Raw genomic sequence first — 18,906 nt, 5'->3', positions numbered from 1 at the left:
GTAGATGACACCTTTTGGCAACGTGTTCTACTTCTGCAATTTCTTTCGTTCTCCCAAGCATGCCAATACCTCCCCTATTGTTTTCAGTGGCCACAAACCTGTCAGCATTCACCACTTGAGTTCATTATTAGAAGTGAAGATATATAGAAAAAAGCACTACATACAGACGTTCTTTATACATTAGAAAATTTTATTTGCTTTCTACATGTTGTAGAAAAATGGAACAAGGCCATCAGGTATTGTTGAATATCCATTGTCATTCAAATGTTGGTCTATAATGATCACAAATCAGAACCCTCTCCCAACACCTAAGCAGGGCACTTATCTCCCTAAGTGGCAATGGAGTTGTCTGCTCAAACTGCAGTGAAGGCCCAAATGGAGCAAGATATTGGGAGAGGATGTGTGCCACTGCAAGTCCAACTAGTGTGTGTGTTTATGTGTAACAGAGAGAGAGATTTTTGAAAAGCCAGAGGCAAGGATATGTTTGCATCCATTAGGTACCCACATTCAAGGAGCTTGGGCAGAGCAAGAAAGTACTGATTAACTTAGAAACACCAAGAGCTATCCAGGTCTGGTTGCTGTGCCCAAGGTGGCCATTTCACACCAGCATACTCTCACATACACCCCTCATATTCTATTAACAGTCTTGGAAGTGGCATAGGCTGTAATTATTTGTCATCACTTGATACCACACATGTCTGTAGTGTCAAATACTTGCCAACACTTACTTGACACAGATTTAAAGGAGGTCTTTATTTAGCATTATGTGGAAAAGACGATGATATCTTTGTTTTATAAAGGTTAGAGTGTTAGGGGAAATGACATGATTGTTATTTCTGTACTCAACTCACATTCCATTAAATAAGAGGTCTAGAAAAGGAACAGGGGATGGGGGAAGAGAGAAAAGGAACCACTGATGCATTCTATATTAGAAAAAAATTACATACACAAACAAAATGCTGTTTACAAAGGGGGGAAAGACCATTTTCTATTAAGCATTTATGCACATATTTGGTGATTTAAACTGAAACCAGAAAATTAACTTCACATTTTTGCCATCTTTAAGAAGACACAGTAGCATCCATTTTCATTCATTCTCGTATCTGCTATATGGATGGTCAGAATCCTGAAGGAGACCTGGGGAAAAAGCAGGAAAATTAAAATAACATATTTAACAAAATATTGTTCAACCAGGTAGCTAAAACATAGCAAACCAGCTAGCTATGTTGCCAAGGATGGTACAGCCCAATTACTGCACCAGTACATTGAACCTGTTCTGTCATGTCAAAATTTATTTATTTAGAGCACCTGTACCCAGCTTTTCAGCCAAAAAGGATCCCACAGTCACTTACATACAAGCAAAACAAGCCTACCCACAAACCACAAGGGGAAGGGACAGAGATGGAAGAGGACAATCAAAACTCAGACACCAATTTCTAAACAGTTGTTCCTATAGTGACCAGCTGGCATAATTCAGAGGCAGGAGGTGGCTGATGAAGCTGCGCTTCCAGCAAAGCTGATGAAATGAGCCCTGCTTCTCATCCCTCCCATTGAGGCAGCCTGATCAAATGCCTGCCTGCAGATGGCAGCTGAGGGGAGAGAAGGCCTGATGGAGATGGCCTCTCACAGCAGGGCTGATGAAGTGAACTCTGCTTCCAAATTGCAAATAGAATAATATCATGTCACCACAACAAACTAGGTTGTCGCTTGGGTGCCAGGATGAACATCAAGTACAAAAAAGGTACTGAAGTTCTGCAGAATGCATCCAAGACCAATTGTAAGGATTATATGCTCTCCATTTATAATAGCGCTACTGGAAAAATATGATGAGCAGCACCTAGAAAAAGCCAACACTCGCAACACCTGATGAAAAGCAGCTCAACACACAGACTAAGAAACCAGAAACACTTGCTACTGAGCTAAAAGAAAAAGTGAAGGCAAATTCTAAATAGATAATTAAAACTTGGAAGGCTTCAAATCACACTTCACCATCCATCATGAACTTTAATCAAGGCTTGGTGCCCACAGACACAAAGGAGTTTCATCATGTCTAGTCTAACCTGATAACTCACCAATTAAGGAAGCAATTAAAACTGGCATGTAGTGTCCACACACAATGACATTATCTATTTTAAGAGTACACTGATATGTATAAACAAAAGACACTCATAGCACAAGCACAGCACAGGAAGTGTCATTATGGGAGTACTTAACACTGGAATTATGAAGTATGACATTCTGGTACAAAGACAAGTAACAGAATCTAAAATTAGGGGTGGGGAGGCAAGAACGTTACTTGCTCAAAAATGGAAAGAAGTCCCAGCAAAAGAATGGATACAAAAACTTATGGAATAAGCAGAAATGGCGAAACTTACCAGAAAAGTAAGAAATCAAGATAACAAACTTTTTATAAAACAATAGAAATGGTATATTGAGTATTTACAAATTGTAAACATATAAGAACAATGGCAGAATTATTGTAATAACCTGCAGTTTCATAAGAGTATATATTTTAAGTAGATGAATAAATAAATCAAGTTAATATGCAGAAAATATTAAAAAATAAATTTAAGGAACTGCAGAAAGAAGGGGAAGGACGTAAAGTTGTGAAATGTTAAAATGACTGTAAAATTATTGAAATGTATAAACCCAAAAATTATAAATAAAATATATTTTAAAAATAGAATTAGGGGTGGAGAGGCAAGAGACATTAGAAAGCAGACAACAGATGTGAGCTTAGTGAATAGCTACATGGTAATCAGATGCACAAGACAATGTGAAACTGTATAGACAGGCTGATATGCCAACACTTAAAGAACATTATTCACAGAGAAAAGGAGTCCCAGCCCTTCAATGACTATTTGTTGTTCCAGCAATCCGATGCATACATTGACACATACAAACAGGTAGGCAACAGTAGCAAAATCACATAACAAGCAATTATAATCTAATCTACTGATACGCACAGTAAAAGATATCATACAGAATTGTCGACATTCAAACATGGACATGGTTCAGGCTTTAAAATAACTTCCTGATGGCAACAACCCAAACGACCAAACAGCAAGCAGATCATGCAACCTATGTGTGCGAACTGTGTCTATCCACTTTATAAGCATGCCTTATCACATGGAGCACCTGGGTGGCCAACCTGTGGCCCTCCAGATGGTGTTGCACTACAACTCCCACCAGTCCCAGGTTAGCCCCACCTGATGTGGCAGGTTCTCTCTTTCAATAATGGTTGTGAACTACAGCAGATCTAAAGGGAAGGTAGCTTGTATGAAGGTGACTCTGCCCTTAAATTATTCCAAAGAGTCAGGAAAGGTCTTCACCTACTGGAAAGTAGTTCTTGTTTGAAACTATATCCACTAACAGGGGAAAAGGAATTAATTCCCTGACAGCTGGGCATGCTGGACAGGGCAGGTGGCAGTTAGGGTTCAACAATACCTGGAGGGCTATAAATTCCGCATCCCTAATCTACAGATCAATATGGCCCGAAGCTAAGTATCTAAAGGACCTTCTTCAGTTTTCTTTGCCTTCAGACATTAAGTCAGCAACAATTGGTAAAATGGTTTCACTTCCAGCCAATTATATTGGCTCATTCTGACCATGACTACATGTAGTTTGGGAACTTCTTGGGTCCTTGGCAATATGGCTAAGCAGCAGATGACTGAGAAGCATGTGGCTAGTCAGAGTGGGGAAGTAGAAGGTGTCAGGAACACACTGCAAATCCAGGAATGCTTAAGAAGACTCAACATGGATTATGCAAAGGTAAATCCTGTGCCAGTAACCTTTTAGATTTTTTTTTTTTGAAACATTAATAAGCTTGTGGGCTTCAAAAAGCTTTTGGCCAAGCCGCTTGAGCAAATTTATAGCAGGTCCTCTTACAGATCAGTAACTGGCTAAAGCACAAAAAGCAGAGTAGGAATAAATGAACAGTTTTCACAATAGACAGATAAAGAAACACATACTCGGGTAGTCCACCAGAAACTGGCCACTGGTCAACCAGTGGACCATGATCTACCTTCTGTTGATTCCCCTACTATATGAAAGAGTATTCAGAATCTAAACAAAGGCATAGCATAAAATGTTGTCATGTTTTACTTGCATAACAAACAGAATTGTAGCACGTATGCGACAATTGCATCTATTTCCTTTGAAAGTTACCACAGTGAAAAATAATTTAAATGCTGCTCAAACTCATTTAGCCATGAACCTATAATTTAAGCAATCAAACTGTATTCATACCAGGGTTTCTTATAAAAAAGTGGCAAATCGCGTAACAAAGAAACTACTCAAACCGAGTAGACCCACTTATTAAAGCTCTATTGCTTCCAGTGCTCCCAAAGGACTGTGGCTAGAGTGAGCAACACCTGCAATGCATTATAAATTTATAATTACCATTTAAATGGAGCAAGAAAAGCTGATGGGTGAAATAGGGGTAAAAAGACATTCCCTCAAAGCCAAACAAGGCTGACATTTCAGATGTTATCTTAATTTAGTGATGGGTTAGCAAAGCATTTGCTACTCTCCATTCATTCTTGCCTATTTAAATGAGAAGACTCCTCTGCATACCACTGAAGACGGGAAGATCTAGTGCATTTACAGTTTTCTGCAACATTCTTTATTAGGCCCTTGTTGAGTGAAGTTTGCAATGATGTATGGACCAGATCTATATTAAACAGGAGGTGCACTGTTGCGGAGAAGGGATGCCAACTAGAGATATTAACTAGGCAATTAGTAGTGCTTAATTTTCAAAAAATGATGAAAGCATCCCAATTAAATGCTTACTGTCCAAAGATATAGAAAGGAGTTGCTTACAAGCGATGGGTATTCTGTGATCATGCTGCGTAAGCAAAGGAGTACAGGTATACAATGTTTCTAGTTCTTACAGTAATGAAGATTTTCAGATTTAGGAGCAGTGCCCAGTAAGAAGCCAGGAAGACTAAGTAACACTTTAACAGATATTAGCTAGGGTGTAGCAGAATTGTGCAGAATAAGAAATATGCAGGATTTTTTTGTAGATTAATAGATGGCTTTTCTTAATTGTATGCACAGTAAATAATTCCGATTTCTAATCCTGGGCACAGGATTCACCTCACTTATCCCAGTACACTGTACATATGGCGCTGTCTCCTCTTTTACACCATGGCATAAATTCTTTTTTCCAATAATTAGAAGACTAGATCATAGAAGCAGCTGTCTATAATACTTGGGCTGGATTGTGTTCCAAGCACTTTAGTTCAACATGTAATTCAAATATCCATAAGCTACTAGGCTTAAGAGCAAAATAAAGTACTAAAAAGAAAATTCTACAGTAGTAAAGCCTGCAGATGACTTATAATTCACACTACCTTTCCATCTACATGATCTCTCTAGGCACTCAAGGAGCTATAACTTTTGATTTAGAGAGGGTGAAGCAATATACTTGTTACTGTAGGTTAATAGCCAAAGAGAGTTTGACTATTGAGTGTTTTAATATATGTTTTAAAATACCTCACTCTTGTGATATGATACAAATAAACTTGAGCATTGTGCCATAACTGCAGGCAACAGCAGAGTACCAATGTGTTGTAGTTGATTGGTACTGTTTACTGTAATTTTTGAATGGAGAGTTTTTAATGTTTTATTCTGTTATTAGAATGGATTATGTGCATGCCATCCTTGGCTCTACTGGAGGCAGGGTTAAAATTAACAAATTAATTAAAAAGTACAGTGGTGCCCCGCAAGACGAATGCCTCGCAAGACGAAAAACTCGCTAGACGAAAGGGTTTTCCGTTTTTTGAGTCGTTCCGCAAGACAAATTTCCCTATGGGCTTGCTTCGCAAGACGAAATGTCTTGCGAGTTCTTGCGAATTTGTTTCCTTTTTCTTAAAGCCACTAAACCGTTAATAGCCGCTAAGCTGCTAAGCCATTAATAGCCGCTAAGCCGCTAATAGCCGTGCTTCGCAAGACGAAAAAAACCACAAGACGAAGAGACTCGCGGGACGGATTAATTTCGTCTTGCGAGGCACCACTGTATTTCTCACCACTGCCTGTATTTTCCCTCACCTCCAAAACACTATAAACCATTAGGGGCTAAAGAAGGCTTTTGCTTCCCTCATTCACCCTCTCTTGCCTCCACCATTCAAAATTCAACAAAATTGCAATATTAAACTCACAATCTGGTGCTGGGATTGTGCTCCATAGACAAGGTAAGAATTAAACGTAGTCTCTTAGGCAAAAGTTCAGGGTAAGGGCAGATATATTGCAGGAGAGTTAAGATCCCAAATTCACTGCAGAACCATGGTCTGGCATCTGCAAGACCGGCTTGCCATCTTATAAGAAGAAAGACCAGCAAGACACTGAAACTGCTTTAACATCATATTTTTATCATAAATTACCCTGCAAACCACATATAATATGGAGACCATATAACAAATAGGTTCCAGCAGCATCCAAACTCTTTTTTTGGGACAGGGAAGGTATGAAGATGTATTTTCCAGATAGTTCATGATTAAGAATAGGTTACTGGGGCTACATATTGGGGGGGGGGGGAGTGTTGAATGTGAATTATACATACCATATTTCTTCCGTATCTCATCATGCTTGACTTTTCTTTCATGTTTTCTGAAAAGTTTATGAACATAAAAAACAAATACTTGAAGAAGTAATTTTAAGCAAAATACGACAAAGCAATATAATTAACTCCTGCTTACACATTAGAACACAAAGATAAGTGGAACACAGATCTTGCCCCAAAATAAACTCTAGATAGAGGACTGCATCAATATATTATGTTGCACTGTGATGGAATGCCTATCACAGTGTAATAGGCAAATGTATGGGTTTCCAATGAATGATGTATGCAAACTGAATAAGCATATTCTTATTCTAACATACGTAACAGCTTGTAAAATGAAAGTTTTTTTAATGGCTAAGAAAATTAACTTCTAAATTGTGGCAATACACAAGGAGATTTTTTGAGGTTTCAGTAGATAGATGCTATATTAGCTTAGACAACTTTTCTTCTAGCCAGAGGTTGTCTACAAAAAAATCCAGGACTGATCATCTTAGCAGCTGATGTTAAATGGAATGCTGGGAGATCTCCTGCTACTCAATAGTCCAAAGCCAACAATAAATTTAACATGACATGAGGGACATGAACCAAACTACAAAAGACTAACATTGCAGTATCATTTGTATGATTCTTACAGGGTTCTTGGGACTGACTTAGTGCAAAAGAGTTAGGACTTAGTTTCATCCAACTAATATGCAGACTGCATCCCACCCTAAATTTGGGACAAAGATAAGAAGCAAGACTAGCTTCTACTACTGAACAACAGTCCTACCAACTTACTATATGCTGGTTCACATGTAATGATAAACTGCAGTATAACACTGCAGTAACAAGTATCAGCAAGCCTGAGCAAAGTGTCTGGCTTGTGCAGTCCACTTCCCATGCTGTCCCAAGAGGAATTCTGCAACTATTAATTTTCGTTTCAAAGAATCTGAGCTTCTCTGTGCCCTGTCTAGGGTGGAAGCATGTTTCAGAGAAAGGGCCTTCTCGGTGGTTGCACTCAGATTATGGTAAGCCCTGCTGTGAAGTGTGGCTTGATTTACGCAGTGCTAATTTTCACCAGTTGTTGAAGACGGTTTTATTCCTGCAGGCTTCTGTTGTATGTGGCAGATGATTTTAATGCTTTAGTTTTAACTGATGAACGTTTATTTCTGGTCATTTTATATTCTTTTCTGTAACTGCAATTTTCAGGTGTTGAAAGCTGCCCTGAGTGGTACTTTAGCACTAAAAAGTGAGATATATGTTTTCTTAAATGAATATATAATCAATACTTCTGAAGAAACATGCAAATGCCGTATTTTCAGTGTATAAGACTAGGGTTGTTTTTTAACCAAAAAAGTAGGTTTAAAGTAGGCTCGTCTTATGCACAGGTAGTTCTGAGGGGTGTTTTCTTAATTTGGAGTCCCCCAAAATAGGGGGCATCTTATACATGGTGGCATCTTATACACAGAAATATAAGGTAACTGCACAATCTAGATATATGTACAGTCTAATTTCTCTTTGACTTAGAAAACTAAGAAATCAGACATCCTTACTGGAAATTATTGCTGTTCCTGTCTGCCTGCATTCTGTGTTCTAGAAATTTAGCAAGGGGTTAAAAAGGGTTTTTTAAAAATGTACATCACTATGGGTGCTATCAGGCAAATAGTGTGATTCACTTTATATTTCATTTAAAATATAAAATATAAAAATAAAGTGTTTTTTAAAAAATGTACATCACTATGGGTGCTATCAGGCAAACAGTGTGATTCACTTTATATTTCATATAAAATACTACCATGATTACTATTCACATATAGCACAAATAGACTCTAGCTTTGAAGATCCCCAGGAGAACAGCTAACAAAATGGATCAGCACCAGGACAGAACATCTTGCTATCCTGGAGCTGTAAACAGAAGATCTGATGACTCACCCAATACTGCTTCATTCTATTATGCTGCCTTTCCTCCACCACTGTCTGGAAGCAGACCTGTATATCTACTTGTACAAGATAGCTGACTGCCCTCAAGCATCAAATTATTATTTTTAGGGTTTCAAAGCCCCTAGCTAGCATTGCGAGTTGCATTTATTGAAACCCTTAGGAGCCAGCTTACAAGCATATTGCCTAATAAATACTAAGAGTGAACTACTGCAATTAATGCTTACAAAGCTTTATAGCAAGACTATACTGAACATATCCCTAGCTGGACTCCTTTTTAATGACATCTATGAGCAAAACTTATGTATTTAGGTGTTTTTTTAAAAAAGAAAAGCTTTGAAACATACCGCTGAAGTGACTGCATTCTTTTTTCTTCCCGATCTCTGATAAATCTTTCTTCTTCTTCAGATGGTCGCCTAAGAAATAAAGCGCTTTTTGTATCAAAAAACTATAATTTCTGATATATGGTTTATGAGGAATTTATGTTTGTTAATTTACCCATACATTCACAAATTTGCAGCATTTTCTCTACAAGTTAATCTCAAGTGGTATCTTATACTGAAGAATTTGAAGCTGACATTAACACACACTTGAAAGTCATGATTCATTGACTGCACCTTATGTGTCATATATTTTGTAGAATAAGTAAGAGTGTTGGTAATTCAAGATAAAAATAATGATCATGGATATCACGGTATGGGATTAGTTGACTGGGAACCATTTCTCTGACTAGCGGTAGATTATTGATTCCCTTCTTGAATTCACCTGAGGAAGTGTGAAATAGGACTCAGAGGCCATAACATGGTTCTTTCTAGCTTTTAACTCACCAGCATCATAACAAGACATATCAAACTGATTTAGGTTAAAAGACAGATCTTTCATCTGCTACTTCATATGAGCATATTGAGGAAGAAACACTGACACCCAGTGGACACAATGTGTAATGGACATTAAAGAATGAGCCCCAACATGTCATGAAAGTGCCTTTAATGGAATTTATGTTTCGGATATCCAATGTGTTTCAAGTGTATAATACCTTCTTCAAGAAACTGTACATTAAATTTTAAAAAAGCCCAGTTCTGACACGAAGTTTACACTCAATGTAGAGCAGACCCATTCTGTACTGGGGATCCCTGTAATTTTTGTAAACAAAGACGACCATACTATGTATGTTTTTCAATCAGGTGCTTAAAATCACACTTGTATCACCCTTAATTTCAAGGACAACTTTATTATAGATTAATGGTGACGAAGTCAGGGGGAGAAAAATCAAGCAAAGTTACTAAGAAAAACCATTTACCCTCTAGAACGACGTCTGCGACAGCAGTAACAGCAGCAACATCCTATAAGGAGGAGAAGGAAGCCTGCTACAACTGCAATGCTGATGATCATAGCCTCAAAGTTGACTGAAAATTAAAAGCAGAATTTTAGTACATGCAAAGGTTAGCAAAGGAAGGAAATACAGTAACAGAGAAGAGCTCCTTGCAGGGAAGCAACTAGGGCCCATTAGAAGACCACCTTGCAGCAACTTACATATTATATCTTAATGGAATGACTGGAATTCACTTATGTGATGAAGTAGATGGGCCTGTCATTGTGAAATGTGTTCTTCTAGTTTAGAGATTCCATCTAACTGGGTCCAAGGTACTGCCCTGCACATTTTAATAGGTTAGTTCTTGTATCAAAGATCTTAAAACTGGTAATTAAACTTAAAACTAAGCATATTAAGATAGTCAGAACATTAGCACATGGTCTGTTTATTTAAAAGGGCAAGTGACGCTATGGAATCCAAATTTCAATTTTATCCATTCTCAAGTACCGTATTTTTCGTCCCATAGGATGCTCCGTCCCATAGGACGCACCTAGTTTTTTTTTGGGGGGGGGGAAATAAAGGAAATTTCCCCCCCTTTATTTCCCCCCCAAAAGCAGGTCGGGGAAACCGAACCAGGTCGAGGAACAGCAGGATGGCGGTGCTGCGCCTCCCTGCTGTCCCCCGAGCTTGTGGGGCTGGCCGATGTCTGCCCGGCGGGCGGGGCGCTCTGCTTCAGGGTGCCCTGCGCGCCGGGCGGCAGGCTGCTATCCGCAGCGTGGGGAGCCCTGCGGGGAACTCCTGCAGGGCTCCCTACGCTGCGGATGTCTGTCCGGCGGGCGGGGCGCTCTGCTTCAGGGTGCCCCGCGCACCAGGCTGCTATCCGCAGCGTGGGGAGCCCTGCGGGGAACTCCTGCAGGGCTCCCCACACTGCGGATGTCTGTCAGGCGCGCGGGGCGCTCTGCTTCAGGGCGGCAGGCTGCTATCCGCAGCCTAGACATCCCTGCGGGACCTCCCGCAGGGCTGCCTAGGCTGCGGATGTGTTCCCGAAGCGCCGGGCACTCTGCTTTCAGCGCGCCCGGCGCTCCGGGAATCAGCCTACTATCCGCAGCCTAGACCTCCCTGCGGGAACTCCCGCAGGGCTGCCTAGGCTGCGGATGTCTTCCTGAAGCCTGGAGAGCTAGAGGGGTCGGTGCGTACCAACCCCTCTCGCTCTCCAAGCTTCAGTGAAAGCCTGCATTCGCCCCATAGGACACACCCAGATTTCCCCTTTATTTTTGGAGGGGAAAAAGTGCGTCCTATAGGGCGAAAAATACGGTATGTCTTCTACAATATTAGGCAGATATCCTGGAAGAAAATAGAAAACAACCACTAAAGGAAATGTCACATTTCAAAATGAGAGAATTAGAATTACATGGGTAGCAAAATCAGATATTTTCAACTTAAACTCCACATGGGGTAAGGCAAAAAAACCCATCTGCATTCCTTCTACACGTGTAACATATAAAGAGAACTCATGTACCACGACAGAACTTTGTGAACAGTGAAATCTATTTTTGATAAGCCTCTATACACAAGTGGATCTGAAGTATTGTAAGAACTCTTCCCTCATATAAACAATTTAAAACAAAGAGACATTGAATGCAAGGCTAATCCATAGTTTAGAACAATGGAAATAGGCTGCAGCAAGCTTTGGGCTCCCATACTGCTCCCGGCCCAGCCCATGAAATCAGCTTTCATTTCCATTTTGATTAACTGTGGTTTGCTGTTTTGTCAGAACCAAACAAACTGCTGTTAATCTTAACTATGGTTTGCTTGAAAAGAAGTTAACTTCCAACCATGATTATGGAGTGGCTTGTTTACAATTTAGATGATATGTTAAACTACAGTTCATTAAACTACACTTAATCTAAAACAGGGCGGATTTGATTTAAATCAAATCTATTTAAATCATGATTTAAATCACTAGTCAGTAAGACTTGATTTAAATCTCTTTTTTTTTTTACAGAAAGACTCATTCTTGCTGGTATAATCTTAATATTTACAACCAGATGAAGGTTTCATTTTTGGAATAATAAATTTTCAGAGTAGTTTTTACAGTTATATCAAAAATTACTATTAGAAATACATAGACAGATAATTCTAAAATTATTAGAAATACATAGACAGATAATTCTGAAATTTTTGTGAGGTTTAATAAGTTAACTGTTTATATTTGGACAACTTTTCTGCTGTACTTTATTGGAAAGAGAAAAATAAATTGTTTAATTGTTATTAAGGAAATGATTATTTAACTAAAACAATAACATTATAGTATATGTATCCATGTTTGTCAACTGATGTGGTTAAATGGTTGTTGTTTTAAAAAAAACTTAAGACTGAGTCTTAGCACACATGAAAAACTTTTAAGAAATCCTTATTTCCTGATGAATAGCCTTTGGACTACAATGTAACTTTGGATTTTTCCTCCAAAAGCATTTTATTTTAAAAATCCGATTTAAATTTAATAAAATCCGATTTAAATTTAAAAATTCAATTTTTAATTTCTTTTTTTTTTATTGATTTATTGATTTTTTTATTGATTTTTATCCACCCTGATCTAAAATTAACGTAGCAACAACCTATCACTTTCTTGTGACGCATCTGAGGGGAAACTAAGTTCATTATCATAACATTATACCATGATGTGTTATTATAACTGAATGCAACAATTGTGCAAGCTAAGTGAGTTGATTAATCAGAGAAGACAACTTCAGAAGAGGACAACATTATCCAGAGAACTCGACTTTATTCTTAAGCCTACCACATAGCAGAACTGTGTTTTTTCTGTTCAATATCAGAGATCAGCAGTAAACAATTCAGAAACAAACCTCCCAGAAAAACAGTCTCATTAAAATGGAAGCTTCAGGAAATCCAATGGTGATTAGTGCTGTGTGCAAGACTACTTTTAAGCTTATAAATAGTCCATGTAAGGTAATGGTGCATATATGAAATACTGACTAGGAGAACTCCAGTTAAGTACTTTTGCATGAAGAATTATGATCATCATTTCATGGCTTCCATTACAAGTAACAATAAATTAAAGACAATCACAATCATTACCTACCCCAACAAATTGCCCAATAAGCATCTGTAAGTTTACACAGCGAAGATGGTGGAATGAGTTTCCTCACAGGATAGTCCATACAAGTGGAATTGACATGGCACCAAAGACACTAAGCAGAACAAAAGTGAAAAATAAACAGAAGTAGTCTTATCAGGAAGTATGCAAGTCAACCACTCAATCTTACGCTTCTTGAGAAGTTAACATAGTCTAAAATTAAACTAAAATGGAGCTGTAACTTGACATTTTCTGTGGGGAGCAGGCAATGATTGAAGCACACTATGTCAATTTTTGAGGTATTAAAAGAAGCCAATGACAGTTTTACAGTTAGTAGAAACTACAACACTTTTCTTCCTCTGCTCCTGGTGCCCTCTCCCAATGGCAATGTTTCCTGGGTTCAAATGACACAATAAGCCAGACCATGAATTGGGTTGCAGTAGGAGAGATGTGCAGAAGCAGCTGCCATCTTCTCTCTGGGAACCCTCACATTCACATACATTAAGCAATGGTTTGACTTAGCATCACATATGATCCAGGTAAATGAAGGTCAGGCTTATGTTTCCTCAAGGACGAGACTAAGACTGCAGCATTGTGAATGTCATTCATCATTCTGTTACCATAACTACTCTAAACTTTGTCAGTGTTTACAATATATTTATTTATGTTGCTTTAGTAACTTCACAATAGCTCAGAAGTTACTTTGTTCACATTGTAAGAACTGTACAGGAAGATTTTAAATGAAATGTTGGTGTAAATGTGCTAGTAGGAATTTACAGAAGAGGTAAGATGTTCAGCAGTTATTGCCCAATCTTATTCCTTGCCTCCACTTCATTCTATCTTTCCAACATTAAATACTTCTCCTACACTTTTATTCTTCCACTGCTTCCTGGCTCTGCTCCTTTTTTCTGCCCTTTTGCTGAACCTATAGCTGTGAAAGGGGCAGCAAAAGGTTTCCAAAGATGCTTGCTCTAAATTGTTACTGTCCAACTGTCCAAGAGCAGTTGGACAGTAGATACTGGGTTAGATGTTGGTTTAACACAATAAGGCTATTCTTTCGGACAAAACAACTACTGAGTACAAAGGGATATTATCTATCTGAGCTACAGCTTAAAAAAAATATGGGGCCATTGTACCACACCAATACAACTAAATCAGTCTTTACTTCTGAAGAGTACATAACCAAATAGGGAAAGTGAAGAAAATATTCAAAAATGGGTATTAAAATGTAAACAGTATAACCAAATTAGGGAAAGTGAAGAAAACTTTCAAAATGTAAACAGTCTCACAGTCACAAGGCCAGTGCTAACAAACTATCTGCAGTTACCACAAAAGTCATTCATTGCTATTAAATACAGAAGAATTATGTACTATTTAAAAGAATTATGTACTATTTAAACAAATGGACATCTTATAAAAATAGTTTTCATGACTTGGTAATGGTATGCATGCAAAAGCAAGCCATGGTTTGGCCACTTATGACTAATCCTCAGATTCCTACTCTCCCCACCTTCCTCCTTGGTTTTTTCAAACAAATCATACCAGTCTCCCTTTATATCCAAACCAATCAATCCTTAATTTGTTCAAAACAAAGTAGACCTGGTTTATATATTTCAACAAAGAAGGAAGATATTGGAGCCCACAAGTATAACCAGAAGGGGAAACATAAATCCCAAGGATCGGTCACAAATGGACAAGCTATTCTAAAAGTACCTGGCCGATCTGTCACAGCAAGCACCTGAAGGTTCAAGGCCTTCTCCCTTATGGGAGGATCCCTCTAGCACCATCACTGCCTGGAAAAGCTCTGCTGAATAGCCACATGAGGATGCAACAGTAAGCCTTCTTCACTGCCACCACTACCACTCGTAGGTGCAAACATGCACTCTTAAGAGTGGTGGGTCAGTTGTACTTGGTACACTATTTGTTCCACTTATGTTCCAACAGTCATGCAGCCTATTTCACTGATCAGAGCTCGTCTGAAAACCAGGAAGTCAAGCTTAGGAGAGTGCTCAAGACTGACTCAATCTATGACCCTTCCCATCTCACCATTCCACAGTGAGATCAGGGCCTCAGATGCAATCAGCCATGCCAACTGGAAACTTCCCTAGAGCATTCAGGAATCCCTTAGAATCCATTAGTGTCTTGCTACAGAACATTCTAAAGGGTCATTCATCGTTGCAGGGTGGCAACACTATCAATAGCCTAAATCCTACAAGGAAATTGTTGGTTGATGACAACAGGGTGATTTGTACTTTCTCCGGACACATCTACAAGTCTTCCATTTGTGAGAACCAGATTGCAGGTATGAGCTACTCTATACATTGGGTCTATGATGTATACTGAGATAGTTCCATAATAGTCATGACAGCAGGACTTGTTAAGATGGTTTCAGCATGCATGTTTAAATCCCCCAAAACTAAAGTCAGGGGGTTTTCAAACACTAGCCCCAACATCAAATCTATCCGCTCAGGGAAGGAAATTGTTGGTCAGCGGAATGGTCATTATACTGACAGAATCCCTACTTACTTTCTCTAGCCCAGCAGCAAATACAACCTCTCACAGCTAGATTTCAGGGAGACTGGTTTCCTGGTGAGAGACTGAAATCCAATAGACAGCAGCTCCTATCTACATTGGTGCTGCTTGAAGTACTTATCGAGTTGGGGCAGTTGAGTAAACACAGACCATTGTTGACAACCCTGCTTACAATATCTGTTAAAAGCCTTGGCAAACAGTTCTGACCATTTTGTACATACTATGTTAAAAGCTTTGGCAAACTGTTCAGTATTAGAGAAAGTTTTGATATCCTTTTGTGTTGTTAACATTGATATATATATTTTTAAACTGATGCACTTTGAGAAGTTGTTGCAATGTATGCTTATGTTGTTTTCAAACCAGATGTTTATAATTTAAAGAACTCTATTCTATACTAATTTAAAGCAGATTTTTAAACATTTGAACTCTGCACAGAATTATGAGTTGTAATTATCAAATCAAGGGGAGCTGTTTTATCCTATAAAAGTCAAGTCATGCCTTAAGTACACAAGAGACTGGTGGATCAGATCAAATGCCTATCAATGCAGTTCTGTTCTCAGATATCCGCAAGAAGCCCAAAAGAAGAACTTGAATGCAACAGTGCTCTCCCCTTCAAGTCTACTGTGTAAAGCAGCTTGGTATTAGAGCACATCACTTTGAGCATATAGTTTTTTGGAAAAGCACAAAAAATAAAGAACAGTTTCCCAAGGCTCCCTGAAAAAATAGCAACCAGTTCCAGTTTCCATGGTGAATGAGTCAGTTGTGTGAGAGTTTGTCCAGTAAATTTCCATTAGAGAATAAGGACTTCCATTTTCTACTGAAGTGCAGCAACAAATACTTGCAAAACATTTTATTCTGCCTGTGCATGAAATAGCCACTTATGTTATCACTAGAAAATCCCCCCGAAAATAAAAGTGACTAAACTTACTTTGGTATTTTTTACACATTCTTCACATGTCTTTTGAGTAAAAGCAGCACATGCTGGAAAGGAATAAAGTTTGCATGAAAAATGAAGAACTTAATTGAATATTATTTTTCTGACAGCTATGAAATTTGAATCTGAACTATGCTAAAACACTTTAGAATGCATTAAAGAACTATAAATCCTCCAAAACAACTTCCACCCATTTGCGTAGTAGTCTAAACTCTGCTTAGCGATGTCAACAAGACATTCAGCACCACACAAACACACCCAAAACACTTCACCCTATTTTGAAACAGGATACTGAATCTTAGGTCTGGCCTTACATTCATCTAGACAAGAACTAGGGTTGGCATATTTTAGGGGCTGCCAACTCAGCTCCCATGGGTGTGATGGCACCAGTGCCTTTTTTTCTGGGGGGACGCAGAACATTTTGTAAAATCTAAACATTTTGGCCACATTGAGCGACAGTATTTCAATATGAGTAGGAAAATGAGAGTACCGCTAAACATTTTTAAAGAAAAAAAGCACTGGATGGTACTCATGAAGGACTTATTTGGTGCCCCCAGGACAATCTCTCTGATTTACAGCTTTCATTTTTCACTTGTGGTCTGTAAGTAATCAGCTAGCTTCAGCCACAGTTTGAGCTATACCAGTCTCTCGTACAACGAAGATAAGCCTCCTTGTATGGAAACAGAACACTGGCATGGGGTGGAAGATAGGAAGGGAGGAAACAGGAGACAAAATTAAGTGGAAATACACCCACAACAATCCAATTCTGGGTTCTTTAAACCATTAGCCATGATCCCTTATTTGTCACTGAAAAGAGAGGAATCGGCTTCCAAGTCCTGCGGTCAGTTATTTCGGAGGAGATGTCATCATGATAAAGGAGGCGGGGGGGATTGAGGCCAGGGGGCAGCAATAAAGTTTGCATGAAAAATGAAGAACTTAATTGAATCTATTATTTTTCTGACAGCTGTATAGACATACATATGATCTCTTTGATCATATGAAATTTGAATCTGAACTATGCTAAAACACTTTAGAATGTATTAAAGAACTGCAAATCCTCCAAAACAACATCCACCCATTTGCGTACTTGTCTAAACTCTGCTTAGAGATGTCAACAAGGCATTCAGCACCACACAAACACACCCAAAACGCTTCACCCTACAGGGCAGGTACGTCCAAAACGGCTATCTAGGTTTAGGATGAGGTGCAAACAAGACCGAGAAGGGGACCTTTCAGCCCCCGGAAACTGGCACTATAATACACCTGCCCATTTTAACAGTTCCTTCTTTGAGCCAGAGAAAGGGAAGTCGCCGTCGGGCTTCCTCGCGAGGGGAAGAGGGACGCGCGACTTGTACCTGAAGGTGCCCTACGGGGGGGGGGGGGGTAAACAAGCGGGGGAAACGGCCCGGCCCTCCAAGGGCCCAAGGAGAGGCCGCTCCGGCCCCTGCCTCCAACCAAGACCAGGACCAGGGAGGAAGCAAGAGCCGAGCCCCCCCTCACCCGCCACGACCCGGCCCGGGCAGCCCGGAAGGGCCTCCTTGCTTACGCGTAGCGGGAGATGGCGAAGGCGTCGCGGTGGGCTCTATCCCTGTCACCGGGCGGCACCACAGCAAGAAGCAGCACGGCAGGCAGAAGGCCCAGAGCCGCCGCCGCCGCGGTTGCCAAGACCGCGCGGCCGCCTCCCGCTCCATCATCTTCCTTCCTTCACGGCGGGCCTGCGCAGCCCCGTCCACTCCCCTCCTCAGGTGATTTAAGGAACAGATCGGTCCTTCTCTTGCGCAAGCGCACTCCGACCCGCTGCCTCAGGGCGAGCAACGGCACAGTCTCGTGCACGACTTCCTCGCTCCGCCCACTTCCCTCTGAGGCACCTATGGAGAGGGTGAAGCTGGGAGTCCCGCCCGCTCCCGTGCTTTTCGCTCCTCCCTCGGAAGCCGAGGCCCGCCCCTTTCTGCCCGCCTCCTCATGCGCCCGCTTTCCCAAACAGGTTCCGAGTCCTGGATAACCGAGGGCACCTGCCGAATAGTTTCTCCAGCCCTGGCTCGGGCGAATGTGGTTGGTTGCGAAGGCCTGTCCATCTGGTCCTCAGTACGAATAGGCCACGCCCCTTCCCCGGCGCTCTTCTCAAGCGCTTTTTTTGCAGGGGCAGAATCTTTCAGCTGCCATGTTTTTTGCTTGCCCGATGGAGCGCGTGTGCGGAATGCTGTGACGCATTTCGTTATTATTTCTACAGTATATGCCATCTTTTCCTCTGAGGAGCTCAAGGGGGTCTCTCCCAATTTTATTCTCGCAGCAACCCTGTGAGGTGGATTAGGCTGAGGCAGTGGCTGGCCCACCCTTACCTAGTGAGCCATCATGTCTGAGTTGGGGTTTGAACGCTGGTCTCTCGGGCCATAATCCAGCGCTCTAACCAATGACACCACACGTTGTCTCACTGTGGGGCTGGACTATTGCTTACAGTACAAAGCAAAGAATCACATCCATTGCTCAACCCACTTTTGCCTTGGCCATGCCCTGCATCAGCAGGTAGCCCCTGAAGTCAGTCTACACATGAA

At 40.3% G+C, this 18,906-nt stretch overlaps 1 protein-coding gene across 1 annotated transcript; it reads right to left on the bottom strand.

The window, feature by feature from the left end:
- Positions 1-734: 734 nt before the first annotated feature.
- Positions 735-18,208, bottom strand: PTTG1IP2 (PTTG1IP family member 2). The gene is made up of 7 exons (XM_028750576.2): positions 17,901-18,208; positions 16,349-16,401; positions 12,895-13,003; positions 9,780-9,885; positions 8,827-8,895; positions 6,563-6,609; positions 735-1,137 (listed from the first exon to the last, which is right to left on the bottom strand). Exons 1-7 carry the CDS (start codon positions 18,046-18,048, stop codon positions 1,088-1,090), a joined length of 582 nt encoding a protein of 193 aa, XP_028606409.1. The 5' UTR covers positions 18,049-18,208; the 3' UTR covers positions 735-1,087.
- Positions 18,209-18,906: the final 698 nt, after the last annotated feature.

The sequence above is a fragment of the Podarcis muralis genome, chromosome 12, assembly GCF_964188315.1.
Source record: "Podarcis muralis chromosome 12, rPodMur119.hap1.1, whole genome shotgun sequence".
Lineage (NCBI taxonomy): Eukaryota > Metazoa > Chordata > Lepidosauria > Squamata > Lacertidae > Podarcis > Podarcis muralis.
The sequence above is the reverse complement of the archived record's forward strand: the minus strand, read 5'-3'. Positions and strand labels throughout refer to the sequence as shown.

Bases quoted from the DNA above. Each gene is read 5' to 3' on its own strand.
- PTTG1IP2 (XM_028750576.2), bottom strand. From the start codon at position 18,048: ATGATGGAGCGGGAGGCGGCCGCGCGGTCTTGGCAACCGCGGCGGCGG. The intron at 16,402-17,900 runs GTAAGCAAGGAG...ATTCCTTTCCAG, and splicing joins TTCGCCATCTCCCGCTACGC to CATGTGCTGCTTTTACTCAA. The intron at 1,138-6,562 runs GTATGTATAATT...CTTTTTCCCCAG, and splicing joins TGAGATACGGAAGAAATATG to GTCTCCTTCAGGATTCTGAC.